At 33.9% G+C, this 27,468-nt stretch overlaps 1 protein-coding gene across 6 annotated transcripts in view; it reads left to right on the top strand.

Annotated features, from left to right (window-relative positions):
* The window catches only part of RFX3 (regulatory factor X3), a 108,414-nt gene that overhangs the window by 65,072 nt on the left and 15,874 nt on the right, over window positions 1–27,468 (top strand). For 5 of the 6 annotated variants that reach the window (XR_004495603.1, XM_015653181.2, XM_015653182.3 and 2 more), the window contains exons 4-11: window positions 3,856–4,114; window positions 15,467–15,541; window positions 19,713–19,894; window positions 20,438–20,557; window positions 23,031–23,152; window positions 24,338–24,450; window positions 25,212–25,327; window positions 25,893–26,047. Coding sequence is in view for 5 of the 6 variants with exons in the window: in XM_015653181.2 (XP_015508667.1) it covers window positions 3,856–4,114; window positions 15,467–15,541; window positions 19,713–19,894; window positions 20,438–20,557; window positions 23,031–23,152; window positions 24,338–24,450; window positions 25,212–25,327; window positions 25,893–26,047 (1,142 nt within the window). In the remaining variant the exon portion in view is untranslated. The remainder of the gene's footprint in view (window positions 1–3,855; window positions 4,115–15,466; window positions 15,542–19,712; window positions 19,895–20,437; window positions 20,558–23,030; window positions 23,153–24,337; window positions 24,451–25,211; window positions 25,328–25,892; window positions 26,048–27,468) is intronic. The other variant, XM_015653183.3, reaches the window with a different exon arrangement.

The following is a 27,468-nucleotide window of genomic DNA, read 5'->3' as shown; positions in this document are numbered from 1 at the left end:
TGCGTAAGTGTAGATGGGAATAAATTATTTCCAATAATTCAAATAGTGCACACTGAAGACTAAGGAAGGGTAACAACAAGTTTACTCTTTCTGTGCCATTTTTTTTACTTTTCTCCTTTTTTTCAGAATGTGTCTTTGAAGAGACAAAAACATCTGTAAAAATTTGGCTCAGTAACATTGTATTAGAGTCTGTAATGTAGGGCAAGACATTGCAATTGATTTGCATGGTAATGCTGGGACTTACTGAATGTAGAAATCAGTCATTTTCTGTTTTCATGTGCAAAAAAAATAGTGTTTTAAACTTTGTACTACAACTGCATCTCTTTTATTTCTAGCATTTTATTTTTTAAATCATTATAAAATGTATGTAAGCAAGCAATGAGGCATAGTAGGAAATGCCTTGAATTATTGTACCTTGCAATGGTAGTCTGACTCTTGCTGGTATTGTTAATTTCCAGTGCAGGACCTTAACATCTGTCATCTGTTCTGGGCTTGCTTAATCTAAATTGAATTCACACAGTGCCTGACTTCTTGTTGCTTGCTCTCAGGGTAAACATGATCTACTTTGCACAACCTCCTGGAAACTAGGAATCTGCAACCTAACTAAAGTACTTAAAGTAGACTTTAAGTTTACTTGTATCTGATAAGCTTTCTAGTGCCACATTCTATTAAGTACTAGAATTCTAAAGTACTGAATTTCGTATTGTTTCAGTGGCAGAAACTATCAGATTCTGTTGCCTTTCTGCTATCTCAAGCAAGAGTTAATCATCAATATGCTCTCAATAAGAGCAAGAAATCTTTGAGGTTACTCCCTGTGTGATTTTGCATGCAGCTGTTAAAGGAAAGAAGGGCTATAAATGCTTTTACAACCTTTGCAGTGGGAAAGAACTAACTATGATATGTGTCAGACCATTTGAGAAAGTATAATATATTTGTGCTACAAGTGATACGAAGAAATAGAAGATTACTTCCTATTTGAAATTATTTTCCTCTTTGATGCAACTTTATTTTTAAGGGTCATGTTATCATGTGCAATGACCGCAGAACACTCAGATCTGCTTTCTAAAAGCATCATTTCTCAAAACTGCTTTCTAAAACATCATCTTATCCAGCTGCATTTTTAATTTCCAGATTGAATAATTTTGGTTAAATTAAATATCCCATTGCTAAGTTGCAATTATTATTGCATGTAAAAATAATAGTGTCATCTCACTTTTAAGTACATGGTTGATCTCTGTTGTGAAAGGTTTGCTAAATCATCTCCAATGATTAGGTGTTCTAGAAAAGCCTGCTGGTTGTTGGACCAAACAGAAGAGTGTGTTTATTTTGGAGTCAAACCCATTGATACGTCCAGTTGATGCAGTGATACAGAGTGCTATTATAAGCAGAAGTAGGTGCTGTTACACTTTGAGGTGCTGTACATTTCGAGACTATGTGTGATATAGAGGTCTACATATGATACATATCATATACAAATATACCTAAACAAGGCAAAAGCAAACAAATATTTTGTCTCCTATTCCACACCAAGTCTGTGACTTAATTTTCTTCCAAATTTGAATAATTGTCTAGGATTTGCATTGCTTCCAATATTCAATTCCACTTTTGCAAGTGAGGTTTTTCTCCTTGCATCTTTTGTACAATGTATTTATTTCCTCTAGGCATGTCTATTTTTGCTGTCAACAATGATCTTGTCCTTTCATTACTGGAGGTTGATACCAAGATTTTTCTTTCCTCTTTTGGGGCAAGTTTCAGTGTCAGCCACTTTGTGATTGGGGAAATGGTGGAGCCACCATTCCTGGAAATGTTCACAAAACATCTAGGCACATGGGAACATGATTTAGGGATGAAGATGGCAGCCTTCAGTTAATGGTTGGACTCAAAGTTTTTTTCCAACCTTAGTAACTCAGTAAATATTTTCTATGGTTCTAAGATAAACAGTATCCCAGAGGTATCACAAAGTATCATCATGATACCTTGGCTGGAGAGAACAGATTAATCAGGACCTGCGCGGTACCTCAATATATGTGTAGGTTATTGCAATGTAAAGATCAACTGATTTTAACTTCCAGAAGAAAGGTTAATAGATTAAATGTGTGTTTGAGCATTAGTCCCTGAAAGAACTATTTTGCTATGTTTTCAGCAGACTGCAGGGCATTGCGTTTGGAATTGCTTTGAGGTTTTTTGCACTTTGCGCTGATCTTGAGGCTTTTGAAATATCCAAAATAAAATGGAACGTGTTTAAGTAGCTTAAAGAGGGGTAAGAGGGAGTAAGGAGTTATGAAGCTTGTGAAACATTTCAGATTTTAAAACTTACGTTTTAGAGATTGTGGAAATCTCTGCAGGAGAAGGGAGAAGCTGTTGTAGCCATAGTTAAGAAAGCAAAATTTCTGGCTTTGGTTGTTGCTGACTATTATGTTTTACACTTATGCAGACCTAATGCTTTTCTGAAGGTAAAGAAGAAATTATAATTTCTGGGTCTGTTGTTTAATAATTAAGTAATCTTACATAAGTTTTCATAATTAAAAAAAATAACAACTGTAAATTGCCTTAATTTTTTCTCTACTAAAAAAATAAATGTTGTATAGATAAAGGGAGAAGAAAAGCCTGACTTCAGGTTCTTGCATAGGTGTCTTAATCATCAGTTTACTGCATAAAACATGAGTGCTGCATCCACCTCTTCTGTTTCTGTACCAAAGTATCTGGGGTTTTGTTGTTTGGCTCTTGAGGTTTTTTTAACTTGTTTAGTTACATGCCATATAAATTGATACTGCCTATGGGTTACAAGAAATGTTACAGATTTTTATGTTTAAATAAGAAAATTAATGGTTGGGTAAACTGATTTTTACTTGGTATCATGCTTGTCAACATACAGATATGCAGTCCTCGAAATAAGGAATTAAACTTTTATCATTTTGAAATACAAAATATCTCAATTCAAATCAAAATTTCAATTTCAAATATGTTAAATACCAAATTTAGTTTGTGGGAACAAATACAAATTCAAAAATTATAAGTAGATTTTAACACATGAAGAATAATGATTCAAAATAAGTGAATAAGAACATGAAACACATGATAGAAGTTTTCAGTAGCTGAGTAGTTTATTAGGGTGAACTAGTTAATGATGTGTGAATGTTTCATACTTTTATTTTTTAAATGTTACTGTTGCATTCCTTTACCTTCTTAATCTTTGCAACTGTTTTACAAGTTATAGTTCTGTTTGGTTTTATTTCTTAAATTCAATTTTTTATCATTACATGAATTCCTGTCTAATTTTGCATTTGCCCTGTAAAAATAACTGTGTTTCCCAAAATACCAGCAGACTCTGAATTTCAAGCTTCAGTCAAAGAGCTTCAATGGATTTTAAAATAGACAACAGAGGATTCTTGAACATTGTGTTAGCTGACATTTGTATGAATTGTTTGTAGTTTTGCAAACTGCAAACATGTAACATCTGACTAGAAATAGAAATTCTATTGTCAAATTTTAAAAAATATTGATTCAGGCAGAACTTTGTAAATTACCTTGCAATATATTAATAATTGGATTAGCTCTATGTGCCTGCCTTTAGTTTTTGTTGTTTCTTTCTCTCTTCTTCTTCATGTAGAACTGACAGTTTTTCTGTAATGTTCGGTGGATACTTGACATCATTGACACTGAGCTAGTTATTTAATGCTTTGACTTGATTAACTGTTATTCTCTGAGGAGACAGGGATTGTTTGTGAATCTTATTTGATTTGATTTTAGTTTTTATAAATCAGTTTCTAGAGTTATAACATTACCCTCAGCTTAATGAAATACAAATAATGTATTTTCCTTTTTTTTTTTTTTTTTTGTTTTCTTTTCTTGAAGCCGATCAACAACTTATCCTTACACAGAAACCCAGATGTACAGTCAAAACACTGGGGGAAATTATTTTGATACTCAAGGAAGTTCTGCACAGGTGACAACAGTGGTCTCGTCTCATAGCATGGTGGGCACTGGAGGGATTCAGATGGGCGTAACAGGAGGACAACTCATTAGCAGCTCAGGAGGCACCTATCTGATTGGCAATTCAATGGAAAATTCTGGTCATACAGTGACTCACACAACGCGGGCCTCCCCAGCGACAGTAAGTATTTCAGACTGATGCAAAACCTTTGAGACCAGTCTCTTAGTCACTCAGATGTTCTTGCAGACTGACACAGTTTTTGTGACAGAATGCGCTGTGGTCTTATGTTGACAGAATAAGGACTATGTAGTACTTTTTGTAAAAAAAGCACTATTATATATATATATATATAAGATACAGGAGTAAGAATACATGAAGGCATACCTTTCCCTTGACAGCTTGTGAATAATTATATTTCATATGTTAAATTTTAACATTCTATAATTTTTCTGAAAACATAAGAAAAATACATTGCTGTTGAGTGTAACTATGTTAGTTGTAAATGTTAAATAATGTAAGTCATAGATCAGTATCTGTAACTTCCCTGCATTTAATTAGTTTGTTTACCTGATATTAGTATAGTTTTGGTAGCTTATTTCAAAAAATTTTCAATTGTTCAGAATACTGAGGTGATATGTTTTGACACTTCATTCTTACTTATCTATGGTATGTCTTCAAATTCTGTTCCAGATTAAAAGCTCATTGTGGGAATGTCTGACAGTGCTATGGGAAGATGCGTTCTGTTACAACTGTGGTATAGATACATAAACATGAGCATGGAGAGTTTTACCTGAGAACTTACTCAATTAGGCTATATTTCAGTTAGGAAACTGGGTTTATACTAATCTTACCTTTGGTGCCCTAAGGAGCAAAACCATAATTCTTCTGATTATTCTGGTCTGCAGATGTGGAGAGATGTGGACATAATGGGGAAGAGAATTGTGAAACATAGGATAGCAGCAGTTTAAATATATAGAAAGGAGATAAAGCATCAGTAATGATACAGAGTCATCACTATTCAAAAAGACAATAAAGTTAGGGGATTTAATCTTTAGGAACTAATGTAAAAGCATTGGATAATTTAGATAATCTGAAAATTCTCTCCACTTTGAATCTTAGGTGATTGGTGTGTATAAATACAATTTTTGGTACTAGGTGAAAAATTACTACTTTATCTAAAAAAACACTTTAGGATTATTTCCTGAAAACAAAAATTTTGAAGAATTCATGAATAGTATAACTATCCCACTTGAACATAGTGGGAGCTTTCACAGCAACAGAGAATTTTTTACTTGAGCTATAAAAAAGGGCATATATTAACATTTGCCTGTATTTTGCATAACTTAATAGAAGAACAGAGTTTCTGAAAAAAGTGTCGTTCCTCTTTCAGATTTCAGATACTTAACAGACTGTGAAAACAAGTGAAATGTTCTCACATTAAATGTATCCAGTAAACACAAATGAAGAGTAGTAGAGTTACTTTGAAGCTGAAAATCCTAGAATTATTTGAATGTCAGAACTCCACACTATATTTTGCAAATTAAAAACTGGTTTGATTTTTTTTTTCAAAAATTAAAAGTAGTTTTTAGCAACATTGAACAAAAGCTAAGGTTCATGTCTTCAGCAGAATTTTTCTCTTGCTTTATGTGTCAATGAAATAGCCTGTTTTAGTTGACCAGAATAAATTCCATATTGCTGTATCAACTCACTATTATGAATAGGAAAAAATACTGCTGGTTTCATAGCAATTAAAATTAAATTCCATCTTGGCACTCAAGTGATTTCCTCTGCTTTTTAGGGTGTTATTTCTTCTGTATAATATAGTTTTATAAGAATGATACATTAGAGTACATCGGAAGTACATTTCTTGCTAAGGAAGTGGGACATAACGTGATTTTAGATCATAATTTTAGACTAGATGTGTTTCAGCTGAAATATTCAAGAATTAATTGAATCACTAAAGGTTCAGTTTAAACTCATTTGAAAGCATCAAGTCTGTTTTAATTTTACTAGGGGGCATAATTAAACTGAGTTAAATAGAGCAATGTAATACTTCAATTGGATTGCACTTTAGGTAGAGCTTGTTTCACTTGTGATCCTCATTTGATCTTTACCATCATAACTTTTTTCATTCTTGTGTAGATAATATATTGGAGCCATCAAAGTCACCTTTATCCAGACTGTTTTTCTAGAATAATATGCAGATTTTTTTCCTCAATTTTTAATTAGTTTGGAGAATTTTCATATAGAGAAAAAGAATATAGGAATTAATAAGAATTTATTTATTAATATATGTGATCATCGCAAGTTCTCTTTATTTTGCCATAGAGGTACTAGTTCTGTTTACTCTTTTCTGATAGCTTCAGCTGTTTTGTCATTTATCACCCTCACTGATCAAATCATTACATTCTGTAATAAGTAAATCATTGTATGAATGATGTTATCTCTTTCTGATACATCTAGCTTAAGTTAAAAGAAAGAAAGAAACAAGAGAGATTCAGGTTAAAAGTCAAATATATAAAATAGGTAAATTTTCTTAACTGTCTTTTAGATAAATTAAATTAAAAATCTGATTTATTCTTTAGCAGGTAAGCTATTTGTTTTATGCAGAATTCAATTAAATATAGACTTTGTAACAGGTTTATTTCAACTTTTTTCTTTATGGTTTAATGTAATTCTGAGTTCTGCTTCAGATTTTTAATATAAAGAGCTAATATTTTGGTTTTAATATTTAATTTGTTAAAATTTTCTGTCAAATATTTATACAAGAAAGCACTCCTTAGTAAGCCATAGCATGCAGTAGTACTGTTTTTATAGCAAAAATATCGAGACTTGTGCTCTTTCAAAAGCATTCCAACATATATACAGTAGTGGTTTCTTTTGGTATGTATGAAGAACATTTGTTAGCTTTTTCTTTCCTTTTTTCATTTCCATTGATTTCACTGCTTCTTCCCATTATATCCCTTGCTGGCCTATTAAACTACTTTCTGTACATGGTAAAAAGTTTTTTTTTCACAAAACAAGAAAGGCATTCAGATTATAAGAACTTCTGTATAAGATGCTCAGTAGATTAGCAGCTTTCCAAAATTACCATTTTCATGTGAGTATGTTTGTGGATTGGTCAAGAATATATTGTGATTGCATTGAAGAAGAACTGATTTAGCCTAGCTGGATGTCTATTTGAAACAAATTTGCATTTTGAAACCTGTATGAAAGAGTCATCTGTTAGGTTTACTGGCAGCTCTCATTAAATAAGGAACCACTACATTTAAGGGACTCTCCAAAAACTTGGATGCCATGTTAATAATGAAATGTAAATCACCTTCCATTTTTTTCTGATATGTAAACACCTAAGGATTGTCCTTGTGATGAAAAGGGTGCTCTAATCACCATATTTCATAATATCACAAGGTTAAAAAATTCATAGTTTCTAGTAACAAATGTGTCGTTATGCTTGTCAGTCAGTGAGAGGCTCCCATATATTAGTCTTGTTTTCTAACAAGCTTTATGACTGATCCTCAATTTACAGTTGTCATTCAGCAGTCATCACCAACCATAGGAGGTCTCCACTCACGCTGTTATAGAAATTCATCCTGTTTCAGTACAAATCTAAATCTGCATGAAAATATAATCAAAATTAATATGCATATAGTGTATCACCACAAACCATTAGTTCTTCTAGTAAACACAGCATGCAAAAGTTGTTATTTACTTTAAAGGAAGCATGATACCTGCTGAAAATACGTTGTAATTATTGGTGAGAAAACAACAAGAAGAAAGCCCAATGTAAATACGATTTCCTGATAATACAATCCTAGTGGAAGTATTTTAACTATTTCAAAGAAACTTGAAAATCTTACATAAGGGCATAAAGGTTATAATTTAGATTTAAGTTTGAGATGGGATTTTATTTATTAATTTCTTTCTCAGTACAGGAGCTTTTTCCTTCTCCATTTCTTCCCTTTTCTGGTAATTTTGATGTACCTAAGTCCATTTTAGCATAAAATAAAGCATTCCTGATCAAATCAAAGATGCACAGACTTTTATGCAAAAAGGATTATTAGATCATTTTGTCTGACATCATATACAGGCAAGATATTTACTTCAAATTTCTGCAACTGAGCACATTGACTTCTTTTGTGAAAAAAAAGGTACAGGTGCGTCTTGTGTCTTGATGAATCTCCTGCTTTGGTTTCTACTTCAGAGCTGTGGAGCATCATGGCTTCTCCCCCTCTCTTCCAGAGGTTTCAGTGTAGCAGTGTCACCAGAATAATTTATGTATTTCTCTGCCCCTTTGAGTGCCTTGCTGCTACACTGTAAAATCTTGTATTGAGACTATGTCGTCTTAACAAGACAAGGAATGTGAGAGGAAAAGGAGCATGATTGCTGTTAAGGTCAGACACACCTATCTGAACTGCATTCTAGCTTCATCTGTCTATGCTCCTTGCTTCTCCTTGATACAGGCTAGCCTCATTGGCTTTTAGTGTGTTTTCTGCATAAAAGCCCTGTAGCAACTACAGTGTTTCCGGTTTTGGCAGTTAAATGTTTATTCTGGTATTTGTTTATCAAAAACACAAGTTATTGGAAACTCTGTTTATTCCAATATAGTATTCCAGTTTCTGTTTTTAAAAGATTTTAAGAAATACAGTTTTTTAATCGTAAGCTGTCAAAAATAGGTATCTTTTAATCCATGGAAAGAATTTGTATTAATTCTTTTTGTTTGAAAATGCATGATCAGCTGATACCAGGAGACTTGCCATGATGTTCTCAAAACAGTCTGGTTATCAATGGCATAGATGCATCACCTTTCTAAAGGACTATGGGTTGTCTTTGTTTTTGATTAAACACACATTTGTCCTAATATGGCCACTCTCTGAGAATGAGGCTGTGTTGCCATGAATGTTTTCAAATTTGATTTTAATAGTAATCTGAATTAAATTTTCTTTTTAGTTTCTCTATTTTGGGTTTCTGGTGTGAATAACTCTGATGTATTTACATGTGTTTTTCAGTGTTAGATGGAATGTATATATTTTAAGTCTTTATGACAAGGTTGACAACAGATTTGTACATGGGATTTTTTTGGTTTGTTTTCTAAATGTAGGGAAAATGACCACAGAGAAAAAGATTTAAAATATGTTTAAAGAAAGAGACATTAGTTATACAAACAATTGCATGATCTGGGGAAAAGACAGTCAATTAGTTGGTTTGACCCAATGTTTGAGAACTTCTAGCAACGAAGGTAAGCATAGAATCATAGATTGTTAAGGGTTGGAAGAGATATTAAAGATCATCTAGTGCAATCCTCTCTGCCGTGGGCAGGGACACCTCCCACTAGACGAGGTTACCCATCCAGCCTGGCCTTGAACACCCTCAGGGATGGGGCAGCCACAGCTTCTCTGGGCAACCTGCTCCCGTGTCCACCCCTCACAGCAAAGAATTTCTTCCTAATTTCCAACCTTTGTTCCTCCCCTTTCATTTTGTATCCATTACTCCTTTTCCTATCACTGCAGTTCCCTATGAAGAGTCCCCCTTCAGATACTGGAAGTTGCTGTGAGGTCTCCACACAACCTTCTCCAGGCAGAACAAACCCAAATTCCTCAGTCTGTCTTCATAAGGAAAGTGCTCCAGCCCTCTTATCAACCTCATGCCCTTCTCTGGGCTTGCTCCAACAGGTTCATGTTCCTCCTGTGCTGGGACCCCAGAGCTGATGCAGCACTGCAGTGGGGTCTCAGCAGAGCAGAGGGGCAGAATCCCCTCCCTGGCCCTGCTGCCCACACTGCTCTGGATGCAGCCCAGAAATATGGTTGGCTTGCTGGGCTGGGAGTACACAATGCCAGCTGTTGTTGAGTTTGTCCTCAGCCATCACCCCTAAATCTTTCTTAGTAGAGCTGCTCTCACACTTCTCCACCCAACCTGTAGCCTGGGATTGTCATGACCCAAGTGTAGGACCTTGCACTTCACTTTATTGAATTTAATGAGATTTGCATCATCCCATTTCTAGTGTGTCATGGTCCTTTGGGACCTGGACAGCAACGTTACATTTGAAAATTTGGGAAGGAAAAGGTAACTGGATTTACCTCCAAGCATTTTTAATTTTTCCAGTCTGTGGTGCTTTTTCTCCCAAACAACACCATATATTCTTTCATAATTACTAGAGAACATGCTGTATACATTAGTCAGGCTGCATGCCTTACGTACCTGCAGACTCCTATGTTATGTATATTAAACTTCCATATTTACAGTTTAATCGGGGGGGAGTTTTAGGAATAAAAAAAGCACTTCTTCTTCTAAGTTTTTAAGGTTTATCAGTATTTTTTTTAAGGCCAGCTTTATGTAAAATAATGCACTTATTTTACTTTTTTGTTTTCTTTTTCTCTTTCTGCATATTTACATTTCTTTCATTCCACAGACTTAAAGAACTATCTTTCTGTCTCTCTTAATAGTATAGTTTTTGAGCAAAATTTCACAGAACCTCTTTGTAAGTGTTGCTACAGCTTTTTCTATTGACAGGAATGCAAATCTTTTAGATTTAATTCTCCCAGCTGTATGGTCTAGACTGGAGTTCTCCTCACATGGTCAATACAATTTCATTTTCAAGTTTGTCTTGGAGGCACACTTGGCTGCTTAATACAACCCACTGGCACAGGTTTCAGAGAAGAGTATGACATGCATGAATACTCTGTCCTGAAATAGAATTGAAAGCCACCATAAAAAATGTTTGTAACATCCTTAAAGGGTGAAAGTGCCACATTTTCAAAAGGCCTCTGTCCATTTATCCTCTATTTTCAGATTAGTTCTGCCTTATTTAGGTAAGCACAATTGCCACAAGTACTCAGGACTTAGCTAGCAGTACCACCAAATCAGTCTTTCTTGTATACATATGATGAATTAGTAATTCCTTCATAATGGAGCATTGTGATGATAGCTGCTTTAGAATTTCGCTTCCTTTAAAGCCTAAAAGGGTGAACCTTTGGAAGTGGATAAAGGGCATTGTGAATGAGAAGTGCCTGGGGAAAAAGAGACAGGTCCTTTTTGCACCATGTTGCAACAATATATTGAATACTAAGATACCACCTGCCTACCCTGCTGGTGGTGGAGGGTGGTTTGCAAATGTAAACAGATAAAGAAAAAAATAATTGTGGGATACCTGGATTATTCACTAAACTTCAGGACTTCAATTTTTGCACATTGTTTTCTTTTTTTTTTTTTTTTTTTACCTCCTCAGAGCAACTTACAATAAACATTTTGTACTAGTTGTTAAATTGTTAATTGATCATGGAAATTGTCAGTTGAATCATATGGAAAAGCACTATTTCTTTCTTCTTCCTAAGAGGAAAGGAGTTTTTTCCAAAGTTAGTTTGGGATAGGTATTTTCTATGTCTCGGCTATATGCATCTTAGATTATTATGTATAATTTGTTTATCTAAGTAACATGTTAATGAATACTAAGACAACTTAGCAAAACCAGTCAATAACTTCCAAATCAGTGGATATGTAAGGATTACATTATAGATGCACGTACTGGGATCAAACTGCTGAATTTTTTAACCTCAGGAGAATATCCTTATTCCTTAATGATTGTGTCAGAATATAAGGCAGTATTTTAGCTAGCAAACAAAGTAAGTTTAAGAAATTCACAATTATAGTTTTCTCATCTATAATGCTCTTAATTTAGTGACTGCCTATGTTAGTAACTGTACAAACTGATTAGTGTTCCTACATGTAGTGTAACATTTAACATGGTTTAGTTGGAATTGCAGTGGGTGTGATTGTGTACATTTCAGTTATCAGAACTTCTAAAGAAATGTTTTTAGTCTTATTAAGAGAAGAAAAGGGGGGATGTAGGACTGATCACATATTCAAATATGTGAAATTCTTATTTAATATATCAGATAAATATGTAGAAAGTTGTGCCTGAAATCTCTTGCTGCTTATTGTGTAAAAATTGAAGGAAATCAGTCTTTCTTTTGTATTTACACAGAATATAGTTTTAAATGTTAAAATTACTTTCATCTTTCCACAAAATATCACAATAATATGCACTGTATTACCTGTGTAGTTATTCTGTGGTTTTGCTTAATTGCTTTTTGAATAGAGATGTAATGTTCAGTTTTTCTAGAGCCTAAATAAAAGTCCCTGGCCAGAACTTAGAACCTAAAAGCTTGAAGGAACAGATCCCTCACTTAAGGAACTTTTTACTTGGGTAGCTTCTATTTCCTGTACACATGGTACTCTGTGTCACATAGAAAACACAAAATCTTGGAATAACAGAGTACAAAAAAATTAAAACATTTCAGTTGTGAGGGACCTACAAGAATCATTTAGCACAACTGCTGCAGTTCAAGGCTGACCCAAAGGTAAAACAGGTTGTTAAGGGCTCTGTCTGAATTCCCCTTACACACTGACAGGCTCAGGGCATCATCAGGCTTGACCATCCTATATAGGATGCCTATAAAGAAATGCTTCCCAATGGCAAGTCTGAACCTCCCCGGCACAGCTTTGAACCATTCCCACACATCCTATCACTGGATCCCAGGGAGAAGAGATCAGCACCTCCCTCTCCACTTCCCCTCCCCAGGAAGCTGTAGAGAGCAAGGGGGTTGCCCCTCAGCCTCCTTTTCTCCAAACTAGAAAGCCCAAAGCCCTTAGCAGCTCCTCACAGGCCATGGTATCCAGTCCTTCCACCAGCTGTCTTACCCTTCTCCAGACACCTTCGAGGACCTTCCTGTCATTCTGAAGTGGTGGAGCCCAGACCTGCACCCAGCACTGGTGGCCCTGCACTAGGGAGGCCCTGCCCTAGTGCTGGACACAGAGGGACGGTCACCTCTTTGGATGGCCAGAGATGCCAAGTTTGGTGCTCCCAGGATGGGGTTTGCTGCACCTGGGATGGGGTTTGGTGCTCCCAGGATGGAGTTTTGTGCTCCCAGGATGGAGTTTGGTGCTCCCAGGATGGGGTTTGGTCCTCCCAGGATGGGGTTTGCTGCCCTTCTGGCTGCCAGGGCATCCTGCCTGCTGCCACAGAGCCTGCTGCCAACCAGCACCCCCAGAACTGCCCCTCTCCCAGTTTAGATTTGTATCTGGCATTTCCCTATCCCAGGTGCAGAAACTGGCATTTTGACTTGTCATTTTCATGGCACTGGTGATGCCCAGTGCTCCACTGTATTTAGATCCCTCACTCTGCAAGGGCTCTTGTCCTTCAGGAGTCAGCAGCACCTCCCAGTTTAATAACACTGGCAAAATTATTAATGGTGCATTCAACGCCTGTATCCAGATCATTGATAAAAATACGAACAGAGCTGGCCCTAGAATTGAGCCCTGCAGGGGACCAATAGAGTAAAACAAGAAGCAGCTGTAAGTTTTCAGAAAGGGTAAGTGAATCACTTAGTGTTTAAAAAAACAGATAAAGTTGAAAGTTTATTTAATCAAAATATAACCTAAAAATTATGAACAAAATAATTAGTAGTGAAAATAATTTATCTTTAAGCTTTTCCTAGTAGAATATGGTGGAGACTAATTTTAAATATAGATCCCATGTCTGAGCCTGATAAAGTAATTAACATCTTTTAGTGGTGATTAGTGTTGCTTGACTTGTGTGATGTACTAAATGTGAACACAGATTCTTCATCTTCAGTGGTCATACTGATGAAATCTCCTAAAAGACACTCCAGCAACAAAATTCTCCCAAATAATGAAAAGCCCGACAAATCCCCAAAAGCCCCGGAATCAACATGGCAGTGAGGAGTCAGTGTCATCTGTAATGCCACTTTTCAAGAGATATTACTAGAGATGCCAATCTTTTTAACAAATTAGTTCCCTGAACAAAGAAGTCCACAAGTTGCAGTAACAAAATGAGAGTAAGGCAGTAGTGGGAATGGGTAGCAGGCTGTGTAACCCTGGTGTACAGTGCTGCTGGAGATTAAGCACTGTGGTACTTGTGACCTAACATTCAGATTTAGGATTTAAATATCTATACAGTCTCAATTGTTTGATTGTAGCATTTTGTTAGGGAGGGAAACTCTCTGGCTACAATATATAGTGAACTGACCTTATGATGATCTTTTCAGCTTGTAGTTGTTATCATGTGGCATGTTTTTAAAATTTGATCTTTCCTGTGTGATTGAATAATTTGACCTCATAGCATTTTCCACTGAAGCAAGTCAGTGAAGAAGTCAGACTGTTAAAAGGAAGAACATAATTGCCAAGCAAGAAAGTTTTCTTACATAAAAATTGTATATATTTAATAATATACCTTTCTTCAAAGACTTGCAAAGTTAATATTATACAATTAAAATAAATTACTCCTCACAGCTAATACATTAAAATACTTGTCAATTGCCCTGGAAAAAAAGTAGAAAGTAATTTTACAGGTAAATTCAAATATCAGCTATAGCAGCTTTCTGTTTCTAGTTTACAGAGAGTAAATTCAGACAATACTGATAAATATGTCACTAAAATTATAATTAGTACTGTGGTATTTGAAGTAAGAAAGAGAGGGCTCATTAAAAATGTTTACAGAGATAATTATAAGTAATTTTTAAAGTGTAAGTGGTGGTTCCATTGCTTTCATTTTGGCTATTTATTGTAGCTAATAATTGTGTGCCTTTTCTTACTGTGCATTCCATTGTCTCTGTCATTTTCATTGTTGGTTTTTGCTCTTCTGGCCCCCCAGATAAATTGCACTTAGGTTTTTTCCTTTAATGTTGTTGCCAAACTGATCAAAATCAAAATACCCATTGTTATTTAAAAGGAAAAGAAAGAAAATGGATGTGAGAGTAACCATACATTTGCATTTTAAAAAAAAAAATCCACTTTGTATTTTAGTTGTACTGTGATTTCTTTTCCTTTTTAAAAGCAAAATTATTGTGAACAAATCTCTTTTCTAAAGGCTGGATCCTGCAGTCTGTGTAACTCCTGACTTTCCATTTACTTTGACAGCTGGGGATCTTCAAAGGGTGCTGACAGGAGTAAGGGTTGATGTCCTGTCCCAGTGAAGCTAACGGAGTAAAACCTATTGAATTACTTTGGTTTGGGATTTGATTCTGTGATTTCAGATAGTTAAAGTTTTGTTTCTAATTCAACTCTTATTGCAAGCTCTGCATGTTTCTTCCTGGTCTAGTTGAAGGGAAAACATATGGAGGCCTTTCTGAAAATCATTTAGGGATTTTTTTATTTGATTTTTATTTTTACTTTAGTGATTATATTTTTGTTCAGTCTGGGTTATTTTTATTTCAATGCAGCTCACCAGTAATTCTACTTCTTTGAGCTCATTCTGAGCAGCTTGGAAGGTAAAATGAACTTTGAGGCTGTGATCCTGCAGTATATGTACAAGCAAAACAAAATTACTTTCTGACCTCATTGAGGAGGCTTGTGTTCACTGGGACACTAGAATGAGGCCTTTTGATAAAATATATGCCCTAGCCAGGAATAAAGCAGGCATTTCTGTTGATCTGTAAGGAATCTGTCAAAACTTCTCTGATCAGGCTTTTTTACTATCCCATCTTGAGTCCTTTTTTTAATGACATCTATTATCAGATTGAAATGGCGATTGAGACACTGCAAAAGTCTGATGGTCTGTCCACTCACAGAAGCTCTCTTCTCAACAGCCATGTAAGTTGTCTCTTCTTCACATACACTCTCTCTTGCTTGTTCTGCATGCTTAGCCTGCCTCTAAATGTTTGTTTTATTTTATTATTACTTTTTGCTCTAATCTTCCCATCTTAGTTGCTTGTAATCTTTTACTACACCTCCCATGGCTTTATTTTGTCAGATTAAATGTCTTTATGGTATATTGCAGAGTGTTACCTGTTCCCTATGCTCAACACCTGTGTTAGGATGAGTTAACACATTTGACTGTTTTGCGGGTTACAGTGTAAATGTCAAGCTAAGGTTCAATTAATTCTAAATTAGCTGGCTTTTGGCATTTTAAATTAAATTCTCTATGTCGTAAGAACTGTGTACCATATACTAATTTTGGGGCATGTGAAGAGGAAGAGAAGAAACAAACAGCACACCTAAATAATTATTTAGGTTGTTAGTAGGTGTTTCTTCATTTATTCTGACTAGAGACTGTATTTTGAAATTACTTATTTAAGAATCCTAAAGATCCTTATGCTGACCTGGTAAAAATTGAAAGCAGTGCCTTAGTTTGGAGTACACAGAAATGTCTTATTCATCTGCCTTTTACTTTGTTCTTACCCTGCAAGTCTTAAAGTTAAGAACTTCTCATAGACAAAACTAAAATATATTTGGGCAAAAACATCATCTCCAAATAGAGTGAAAAGTTCATTATATATAATCATAAAAGAAAAAGACCATGTTAATTTTAAACATATTATATAAATAATACTATTACTTTGTAACTTGTTAGTCTTTCTGAAATGTTTTTTTTTTTTCTGTTGGTACTTAAAGTTTTAAAGTTTGTATTTTTGCCATGTTGATTGGTTTGTATTCATACTGCTTTTTTTTTCCTTCTCAGATTTAGTTATTATATAAAATTCAAATACCCTTATTGCTTTACAGAAGAAATTGAAATTTAGTTTGCAGTCTGAATGTAGAATATGATGGTAGAGGTTGTCCTTTGGAAATCAAATTAAAAATGTATGCTTTAGAAGGTTTGGGTTTGAATTTTTTATTTTTTTTTTTCCTGTAGGAGTCCAGTTTTATTGAAGTTAAAATTTAAAATGTTTTGTTGAGAATTTAGGTAATTTTTTTTTTCTTAAATCTAAAATTGGAAGAGGAAAGCTGTATTATAAAAATTCACAGGAAATTATATACAGTAGGACATTTAGATTTCCTGTGTGCTTACAAAATAATTATTTTGAAGATAAGATAATATCAAAATTATTATTTAAATAATAATAGATATTATTAGACTGGTAATATCAAAGTCATTGTTTAAACGTAATTTTTAACAGATCATAACTTTTTTGGTAATGTTTTAGAACTTTCTGGAAAGACTTGAAACACTAGAACTATTGTAAGTTTCTGCTTAAACATGTTAGGAAGTCCACAGTCTTTGTATAAAACCAAGAAAGATCAAAAGATAAGCTGCAGTGCCTCAGTAAACTGTGTTTCACTCATTTCTAGTTCTAGGCACTATTCAGTGTCTTCCTAATAAGAAGATCACAGTCCTTCCAGCTGTAAAGACTTACAATATTTCTTGACTGTGAACGCTTTGTGAAAACTACTCTGATAGGGATATATCTTTGATTCTGTGAGGAAAGAAAAATTTAAAACAACCCTTGTGCATATTTTTGTGGCAATTAGTCTTTCCTGTTTTTCGTCATTTTGAAAGAAGTTTAAAATCTAGACCAAGCCTACAGGATGTTTTGCTTGTTTTTAAAGCAATGCTTATTTTCTTTAAACTCAAGGAGAGTGTAAAGTAAGTTTAAGTGTAGATGTACACTTTGTCTCTTTAAACTTTTCTTGAATTTGTCTTCTAATGGTTTGGTTTGCCATTTATTAAAATAATTGGCTTAACAGATTTTAAAATAGAATTCTAAATTGTGTTTTTAATTAACTTACACACTTTGTAGGTGATTAATTTGTGGGAATATTTTAGTTCAGGTTTAAATTTTCATCCTTTGATATCTCAATGTTTTGTAGGATTTTTTTCTTCCTAAATATATGAGTTCTCATTTTAAGGAGTTTGTCATTTCTCCTCTGTTTTCTTGTTTCTTGGTGTATTTCTGCATGGGATCAACTTATTCAACTAATTGATAGTTGAGTGTTTTATAAACATTGAAGCTTAATTGAAGTGACACTCAATTTAACAGGTCTGGCTCTCTAAATATTTCATACCTTTCCCCATCTTACCAATACATTATGGTCAGTACTACAAATTTATAAGCCAAGACTCAAACCTGAACAGCTTTAGAATTGTATTTCAGCTTGGTAGACAAATGTTTGGGTTATTTCTAAAGTTATTTACAATAATATTTGGATTCAATTTTCTCTTAAAATCATGAATTAACTACACTTTTTTTGCAGACTGTAATCTATCAAGTAAGGATTTCAAGCCCTTGCTACTTAGTAACTCCTTCCAAGACCAAAAATTCTTATATCGAACTTAACTTTCGATTTGGAGCTTTTTGTGTGTTGAATAATGCAAGTTATGTTTGAAATAACATCTGTTAGAAGTTCATATAATTAATGAAGTGCACTCGAAGTGATTAATAATATATTAGAAACCATCTGGAAGAAAATATCTTTAATGATACATGCAGAACTTAATTACAAAATAATTATTTTTTGTTTGTCAGTCTTTGGGGATTGACAGAGTTTTCCCGCTTGGGGAAAGCAGAAGTACTTCACATTCTGTATCACTTTGATTCAGTTCTAGATCCAATAATATATGAAAAATGTTATATAAATGTTTTAATAAAAATAGAGTTGTAATAGTAGATTTTCAATATCAGATTTATATAATAAATATAGATATAGTATATCTCTATATATATATGTAATACAGATTTTCGGTATGGCTAGATTGCAACCGTTGAAAGTTATAATTACCTTTGTTTGTAAGCCAAGACAGGCTTATGTCAGATTACTAGTGAAATAACTTTAATACATTCTCACAAAACTCAAATGTTTACAGTTACACCTTTTCTTCAGCTTTATTTCAAAATGACAGACGCTCAGTTTGGAAGAACTTGTGAGTGTTAGGACATATAAAACAATAATATGATAAGAGATAATTTACTGTACTCCATTTTCTTTATTTGAAATGCAAAATTGCCTGCAAACCAAGCTAAAAATGTTTTGTCTTGGAATCATTTGCATCTTCTTTCTGTATTTTTTCTAGAGCTTAGAAAATGCTAGGGATCCATGACAAGTACTGGGAAATATAGGGAAAATATTGACTTATCAAAAAAACTAAAACAATGAAATTTGTTCCATTATAAAACAATAAAAATTGTTTCATTATAAAAAAATAATATTCATTATAAAAAAATTAATATTCTCAGACTATATTGGTTTTTACATAATTTCCCATTTTCCTTTAATATTTAATCTAGGAGTATTAAATTGTCCTTTTTACATTTTTTTATAATAGCAATAACTAGAAGTTTTTCATGAGTGTGCTGTTCTTAGAACATGCTGTGATGTTACATAAAGTCTCTTCTTGCGTGTTTCTAATTATCTACCACAATTACATGAAAAGATTACTAAGATTACCAAGAAATTCATTCTGTTCCTTTTGGAAGTCAAAGGCAAGCAGGCTACAGCTGAATGGGTTTGTATCCCTAATGATTGTACCAGTTATTTTCAATGTTACCTAGGTAGTTTTTTGACTTTTATGCAGTAACTTTTATCTTATTTGGATCTTAATGGTTTTTAATAACAGAACAACAGTATCATATTCCAGGTTTAAAAATACATTAACTACCTATTGTGTCCAAGGAGTTTGTTTTCTGCAATTTATGTGCATTACATTCATGACTACTTTATTTCTTTGTGGTACTAACAATTTGTCTTCAAAGCATAGATACCTTTGTCACTTTGTACTGCTGTGTGGTACTGAACCAAAAATATTTTAAGAAAAGGACACTTTCTTGAGGTCACAAGTGCAATGAGTTCTGCTATTTCCTGGTAATTCTGAATATATTAAAGCATTATTGTTTAATTAACATTTAAAGACAATCTTAGGAAGGAAGTAATTTTTTAATAGACCAGAAGAGTGGTTCCGATAGTCAGAAGTTAATGCTGTATGGCTACAATATTTTTAATAAAGTATGTAATAGGGTGGTTTTTTTCTGTTTTGTATGTGATATAGCTTCAGTGGCTTTTAGACAACTATGAAACTGCAGAAGGAGTGAGCCTTCCAAGAAGTACCCTTTACAACCATTACTTACGACACTGTCAGGAGCACAAGTTGGATCCAGTCAATGCTGCCTCCTTTGGAAAACTCATACGGTCAATCTTCATGGGACTGCGGACCAGAAGACTTGGAACTAGGTTTGTGCCGTTAAAATCCTGAATTATAGTAAAAAAAAAAAGGTAGCAATTATGAATAATAAACTTGTCTGCCAGGCAAGAGAATACACAAAACCTGCATTAAAATATTATTGTTTGTCTGTCAGTTATATTTCTTCATGTTTAAGAGTTTTACGTTTTCTCAAGATGCTATTATAGTTTTATTTCTTCTGCTTTTGAAGGTTTCTGTGCTTATATTTTGGTACCTACATTTCAGATTTTTATCATTACAAATAAAACATAACTTGCCATTTGGAAATCACTAAGAATACTGTTTGCCCATAACTATATAAATTGCATTTGCATTTTATTTTGTTACTCTAGTGAGTGCAGGTTAATATGCTGATAATATTTAAGAGAGTAAATTAATTTCCCAAAGGTAGTAAAATGACATTCATGTAAAACAGGTATGACAGGAGAGCCAGATCTGTTTTGTGTGTTATTTTCCAGTCAATGTAAATTGTAAAGTAATTGTAATGTAAATATGTAAAACTAGTATTACTGCTCTTTTACTCTTTCATAAAGGGGAAACTCCAAATATCATTACTATGGGATTCGTGTCAAGCCAGATTCTCCTCTTAATCGACTACAAGAGGACATGCAATATATGGCCATGAGACAGCAGCCCATGCAGCAGAAACAAAGGTAAAGTGTGAAACACAGCTATTCACTGCGATTTCTAGTTCATCAAGCCTTACTTTTCCTTACATGGACAAGTTGGAATTCCTGTTCAGCTTTTCTGCTGTGAAAATAAAAGTGTGTTGGATAGCCGGTTGATGTCAGTGACGTCAGGCACCAATCAATGTGAAAGAATATTTATTTAGAAATTGTCGTAAATTTTTAGAAAATAAATAATAATAAAATGACCTATAATATGAACAGATTCTTCTTAACTATACTGTGTTCTTGCCCCACAAGCTGAATAAAAGCAGTAAGAGCTTTAATTTCAAACATTCCTGTTTCTTTTCATTGCTGTATCATTTTATGTTCACACTTCGTATCAGAGAACTTATTATTAAGTTGCTTGGTATTTATTTCATCTCCCTGTGAAGAATTAACATGACCACAATGATTTGCCTCCAAGTACATGTAAGTATGTTCCCTTAGTATCTGTGGCTCCTGAGGAACCTGTGATAGCTCAGAACTAGCTGCAAGCAGTGGCACAGGGCTGTACTGGTGGTGAAAGAATGTGTGAATATGCATATTAAAAATTATGTTAAACAGAAAATTTTATGGGAAAAAATGAGTAAATTTTTTTGAAATTAATTTTGATTTGACAGGTGTCACTAGCCATCCATATTACCTTAAAGTAAAATATATTAGATGCATAATTTCATGACACTAACAGATAGGAGAGCACCATATCAGGCAAGTCACCTTTAGAACACTTATTCATTCAAAAAAATTCAGTTGAATGAACTGTTTGGTATAGTGTACCAAGTATATTTAGTGTCCTTGCACACGACTGAGATATGGAACTTCAAACTTTAACTTCAAACACAAAGGTCACTTCTATCTGAAATTATTTTACTGTCATTTCCAGACAGTACAGAGTAGCTACAACACTAAATGGAAGCTCATGGTAAGATATATGGTCTTAACTGCCTTTTTCTGAGCATAATACAGGAGCAAGAGATGTGTCGTAATAACATTATGTAGAAAATGCTTGTTACAAAAACCATGGCAGAATTATATAGTAAGGAATGATAATAGATATTTACAAAATCTCGCAGCAAGCTTACTTTACCAACTTAATGTCATTGACTTAGACATTTCATTCACTTGGATTCAGAATTACGTATGTACACCAAAACATTTGCTACAGTGGTCTAACTAGAATTATTTCTGGAAAAATTATGCTAGTCAGCCAAACATTGTCATATCTCTTGTCTTCTTCATGATTCACAATGAAAAAGTGATTTTGGAATTTCATTATATAGTTGCATATTTTTTCCTGTATTATTTGCTTGATTCTTTTACTTAACACCACCATATGTCTTACATAGTTCCCTTATTTTCCTTACCTAAGTCTGTTTGGCATCATTTTCTTAACTTTGTGTCAGTATGTTCCTTAATTATATCTGAAATCACACATACGGCTCTGTGTGCAGTTCCTGCACACTTCTCCTGTGCCTCATGTTTTGCACTTGCACACATCTACCTGCACCAACATGCACCCAAGTAGGGCTCAATTCACACCAATCCTAAACTCTGCTGCAGGAATCTGTAAAGGTGTTGATGAGGGGTGGGAACTGCAAGGTACCATTATGCACAATAGGTAGCTGTTACATGAAAAATACTGTGCTATAGGAGGCTTAGTATTTAACTTCAGTGTTTCATATATGACTGTATGTGTTTTTAGCATTGTTACCCAAGTGTATTGAAAAATTCTAGGAGGATTTGTTGAGAGAGAACTAAAAGAACAAATATTGTAATTTTTATGATTATAGTAATATTGCTCTTTTGTCAGCTTATTAATATTTGTCGTGGTTCTTTTGTCTTTTAATTTAGTGGTAAATTGCAGTCAATATTTTTTCTGGGTAGTTATACCAATTCTACCATCTCTGTCAGGTATGTCTAATAGAATAAACATTTCTAGTCCTCTTCAGCAAAGGCTGTAGACTAAATGTGTGCCACACATCATTTTTCTTCATTCCTTTTCTTAATCTGGGAACCATGCACCTTTTTTATTTGCATAACTTCAGTATCCCAAAGTGCTCATGTTAAAGTCTTCGTTATCCTTAGACAGTAATGTTGTTTCTCCTTAAAAGTAATGAAACATTACCTTTGTATTACAAAATTATGTCAAGCTGTGTGGAAAGGGAAGGATTTGATTGTTTTTGATATAAATTTGCCGGTGTTACAATATGCTATTACTAAGCTAAATTCTACCAGAAATTTGGAGTACTGCTGGAATACCACCTTTGTGAATTCTGTAAAGCATTGTTAACACTCTAGCTTCTATTATTCTTCTGTTATTTACAAAGTAAGTAAGAATCTCTAAATTCTTTTGTCACTTGTCCTGAAAATTTTATTTTGAGATGGAAAAAGCAAACTCTGTGTTCCATTTATGAAGTAGTATAAAGAAAGGATAATTTTGTACTTGATATTTTTGCAGGTATAAGCCTATGCAGAAAGTGGATGGAGTTGCAGATGGCTTCACAGGAAGTGGTCAACAGACAGGCACATCTGTTGAACAAACTGTAATTGCCCAAAGTCAACATCATCAGCAGTTTCTAGGTATGAAAGCAGGTTTTATACTGCTATATAAATAAGATGAACTTTGTTATTCACAGTGAATATCAAGCCAGACAAGTACAATAGTTGCTTCTGAAGTTATCATGCCCTCTCTAAAATCCTTTTTCTCAACAGAGCAGAAAGGCACTTTCACACATGTGAGCTTTATGCAATATTTAATATGTATCATGTAAGTATAAAAGGAAAAATAGGGTGAGATATACTTCATATTACATAAATGAGGTTGCTTTGCATAATTATATTAAATGGGCTTATTGAAATTCTTGCTATGAAAGTTGTTTCCTTCACATGCATTACAGTGTCTTTTATTTCATGAAAGTTGGGGTAGGAGGATGACATTGAACTACTATGCAGGTTAGCCACCCCTGGATGTTTTGAGCAGATATTCTAGTGTTGCAAGTGGAATGGGACAAATAGTTTCAACTGAAACCCTAAAGGTCATGTTTAAAAATATCCAAATTATGGATTTATTGATCCAGTTAAGCATGTATTCCAGTCATAGAAACAAATCATAATTTAGTTAATTGTTCATGTAAAAGGAGTCCTCGGCTGTGCTGATAGAGTTTGCTATTAGTGTAGGCTTATTTGGTTGGGATTTTGCTTTTAATAAAACTACTTGGAGCATAAGGGTAGCATTAAAATGTTTTGAGTCTTCTTTTCCAGGTACCTTTCAGTCCAGTATTTTTATCTTAACAGCTTGTCTCTTGGAAACATTTGTGGCAAATAGTAAAAGCACATATTAGCTCTACCTGAAAGTCTAGTAAATGCCAAGTAAAAATGTATATTGAGTTTATTAAGCCCCTTCACACCTGGCAGCATAGAAACTCTTCAGCTGAACAACAAAAAAATTACTCAAGAATTAGTCTCTCCTGCACTGACTCTAGATATTTTCTTTTCACACTGTAATAATCTGAAAACGCATGTTAGCTTCTCTATATAGATATACTGTGTACATGATAGCATTTTAATCTATTCAAGTATAACTTTGTATTTTTTTCACTAAAAATTATTAATGTATTTAGTGTTTTGGCATACAATAGATATTAAATACTTTAATCTTTTAATATTACGACCATTTGGAATTTATTTATTTCTTTGTATAATCCTTAATTTTTTTTTAACCATACTGTAACTGGCACCTCTGTCATTATGTTGTCATGACAACAGATGCATCTCGAGTACTGCCAGAGTTTGGAGAAGTTGAAATATCTTCTCTGCCAGATGGTACTACCTTTGAGGACATCAAATCACTACAGAGTCTTTATAGAGAGCACTGTGAGGTATTTCTGTTAAACCATTTATTTTTGAAACTCCACGACTTTAACCAAAGGTCAGTACAGGAGAATAGTGCCAAATATATTCCAGCCATGGTAGTGGCGTGTGACTTTCCCCACTATATTTTATTTATCTCATTGAAAAGGATAACAAAAAGGGTTTCCTTGAGGATCCCCTTTACAGGAGAAAGAGTAATATGTAATAGATGCTGAGAATTAAATGTTTCAGAGTGTTAAACTTCAGATTGTGCATGCAGATCTTTGGTTTAGTCAACAGGAAATGTAAATCAGGATAGATTATGATTTTATTTTCTTTGACATTATAAGCAATAACTTTTTTCTTTTATCAAAGAAACATTGAGACATTTAAGCTGCATTTGATACTGAACAATATGTCCTTTAAAATTATTTTTGAAGGCGCTTCCAACTTATAAGGCATTATGAAAAGGAGCAACATGTCAGGTTTACTATTTTATTTGCAGTAGCAGTAAATATTTTTTGTGCTTAAATTCCTCTGATATTTACATAGGCCATACTAGTTCCAGGAGGCTTCCATGCAAGTCTTCTGCAAGTCTCTGTGCACAACAGTTTATAGTGCTGGATAATTTATGGATATCAACGGTATTAAAACAGATACAATTTATAAAATGTCCAGTTTGCCTTGGTTCCACTATGTGGTGAAGGAAAAGAGCAGTAGATCTAGTTGGAGTTGGGAGTGCAGGGATTCTGGGTAAAAGGCAGTACAATCTCTTGTTTTATTTTTTCAGGCAATACTGGATGTGGTTGTTAATCTTCAATTCAGCCTGATAGAAAAATTGTGGCAAACTTTCTGGCGCTATTCTCCTTCTGCTCCACCTGATGGCACTCCTGTTAATGAACCAAGGTCAGTAAATGTTTCTCTTTGTTTAATGTGTCTCATGATAATCTAAGTGTGAAATTTAAAAAATCATATTAGCTTTAACTTAATAATTTTTTCTCCTATGATTATTTTCCAAATTAAATTTATATTGTCAGTTTTGTATAGTCTGGGCATATGCCAAAGGGCAGTCATGAAACAGTTGTGTCATCCATGGGGGTATGGACAACTATAGTGAAGATGTCTCTTCCCAATATTTGATACACTTCTTTTAAGCCAAAAGGATCATTCATATGTTTGCACCATTTATCAGCTGTAGAAGAATTATGGAGACATTTCTTAAATCCATTTCCGTGTGAAACAACATGTAAATAAGTTATATTGGGTGCAGCTGAGACATCCATGACGCCTGTTTAAAAAAGTATGTTTTAACACCCAGGTTTTTACTTGCTGTAAATCATGGAATTGTAGAAACTTTAGGTCAGAGAAGTCAAATTGTTAACCTAGCACTGCTGTGTTAGTGCTAAACCATATACCTAGGTGCCATAATTGCATTATCATTTATAATTTGCTACATTTTTTCTAACACCAGCAATCTGAGTGAAATAGAAAGTCGACTTCCTAAAGCAAAGCTGATTACTCTGTGCAAGAATGAGTCTATTCTGAAATGGATGTGTAACTGTGACCATGTGATGTACCAGGCTTTGGTGGAGATTCTCATTCCTGACGTCCTTAGACCTATTCCTAGTAAGTTCAACACCTAAATCATTACATTTTTCTGCAAGCATGTGTATGGTAGTGTATTTGTGCCTCACAGGGCAGCTTAAGAAAAAAGTTTGAAAATTACAAAATACCATGTATAGTTTATCCTTAGTTTGTTGTATGAGGAGTTGTGCTGGGAAATGCCTTGAATTCTAAAAGTTCGTAGATCCAGTTTTTAGGATAAAATTTCATACTAAATGTACTTCTTTGTCTATATCTGTTATGTCTTCAGGTAAAAATGTTTCCCTTTTACCCTGGCTCCAGGATGCCTGATAGGAGGAAGTACTGTGGCTCTGTGGCAATGTGCACTATTGTCAGTCAATCCTTCCACTAAATTCAGTAGTTTTCAGTTCAAACATCACATATTAATCTTCGAATAGTCTGGAAGAGAACTGTGTTTTTTGTGATTCCATGTTTGGAGAGGTCCTTTGTCCCTGACTGCTGAAGTCAGTTCTATTAAGTCAATGAGAAATTCCTAGTCCAATTTATTACTCCAATCTACTGTTTTCCTGTCATACATCCTGCATGAAATAGTGAGTAATTGTCCAGTCATACCATCATTACCAGGAGTAGAACTTTCTTTTTAAATTTAATTTTTCTGGAACCTGTCATTGCTCTAACAGTGTATTTTTATGGCTATCTTTGGTTGAAAACAAATTTATGTGAAGTTCAATTCCTTCATGAAGTATTTATTGTCTCACATATACTGTCCTAAATATTATAAAGAAATCATGTTAGCAATCCACTAAAATCCTCGTATTTCCTATGTATTATCTTCTTCCAGTGAAAAACAGTATTTACTTTAGAAAGTTGGATTTTTTTTTTTTTTTTAATGAGGGCCGTAAGTAGTTTTTCAGGTAACAAAGCTGTATTTTCATGCTGTGAACACCTCCTCTGCTATAGTGACTCCAGCATCAATAAGCACTCAGTAAGAATATTTGGTGGTAGTACCTTGCAAAAAAGTTTTATTGACTTCTTGCTGGCCAGAGGAATAAAACCAGGTTTTAGCAAATTATGTATAATACCAAAAAAAAGTGAAACTGGAAATGTATAAAATATGAATGTTTGCCATTTACAATGCACATTTTACATTTATTTTTTTTTTTTTAGGAATAAGTAAGTTCTTGGTAGCAATTGACATAATTTATGCATCTATATAGCAGAAAAGAGGAAAAATGTTTTCTCAAATGCATGCAATTATTGACAATTATTACTTGTGTAATTTGTTTTGCATTGGTTTATATTTCAGGTTTTACATCTCTAATGAGAATACCATTATGTATTTTAGAGGATTTTAGAGGATTTTAGAGTAATATAGTGTATCATAAACAATTATGTAGTAATAATGGTTAAATAAAAACCCCCACAAATTTAATTATAAATTAAATTTAACAGGTTGAATGAAA

Source organism: Parus major, chromosome Z (genome assembly GCF_001522545.3).
Source record: "Parus major isolate Abel chromosome Z, Parus_major1.1, whole genome shotgun sequence".
Taxonomy (NCBI): Eukaryota; Metazoa; Chordata; class Aves; order Passeriformes; family Paridae; genus Parus; species Parus major.
This window is presented reverse-complemented; position numbering and strand designations above follow the sequence as displayed.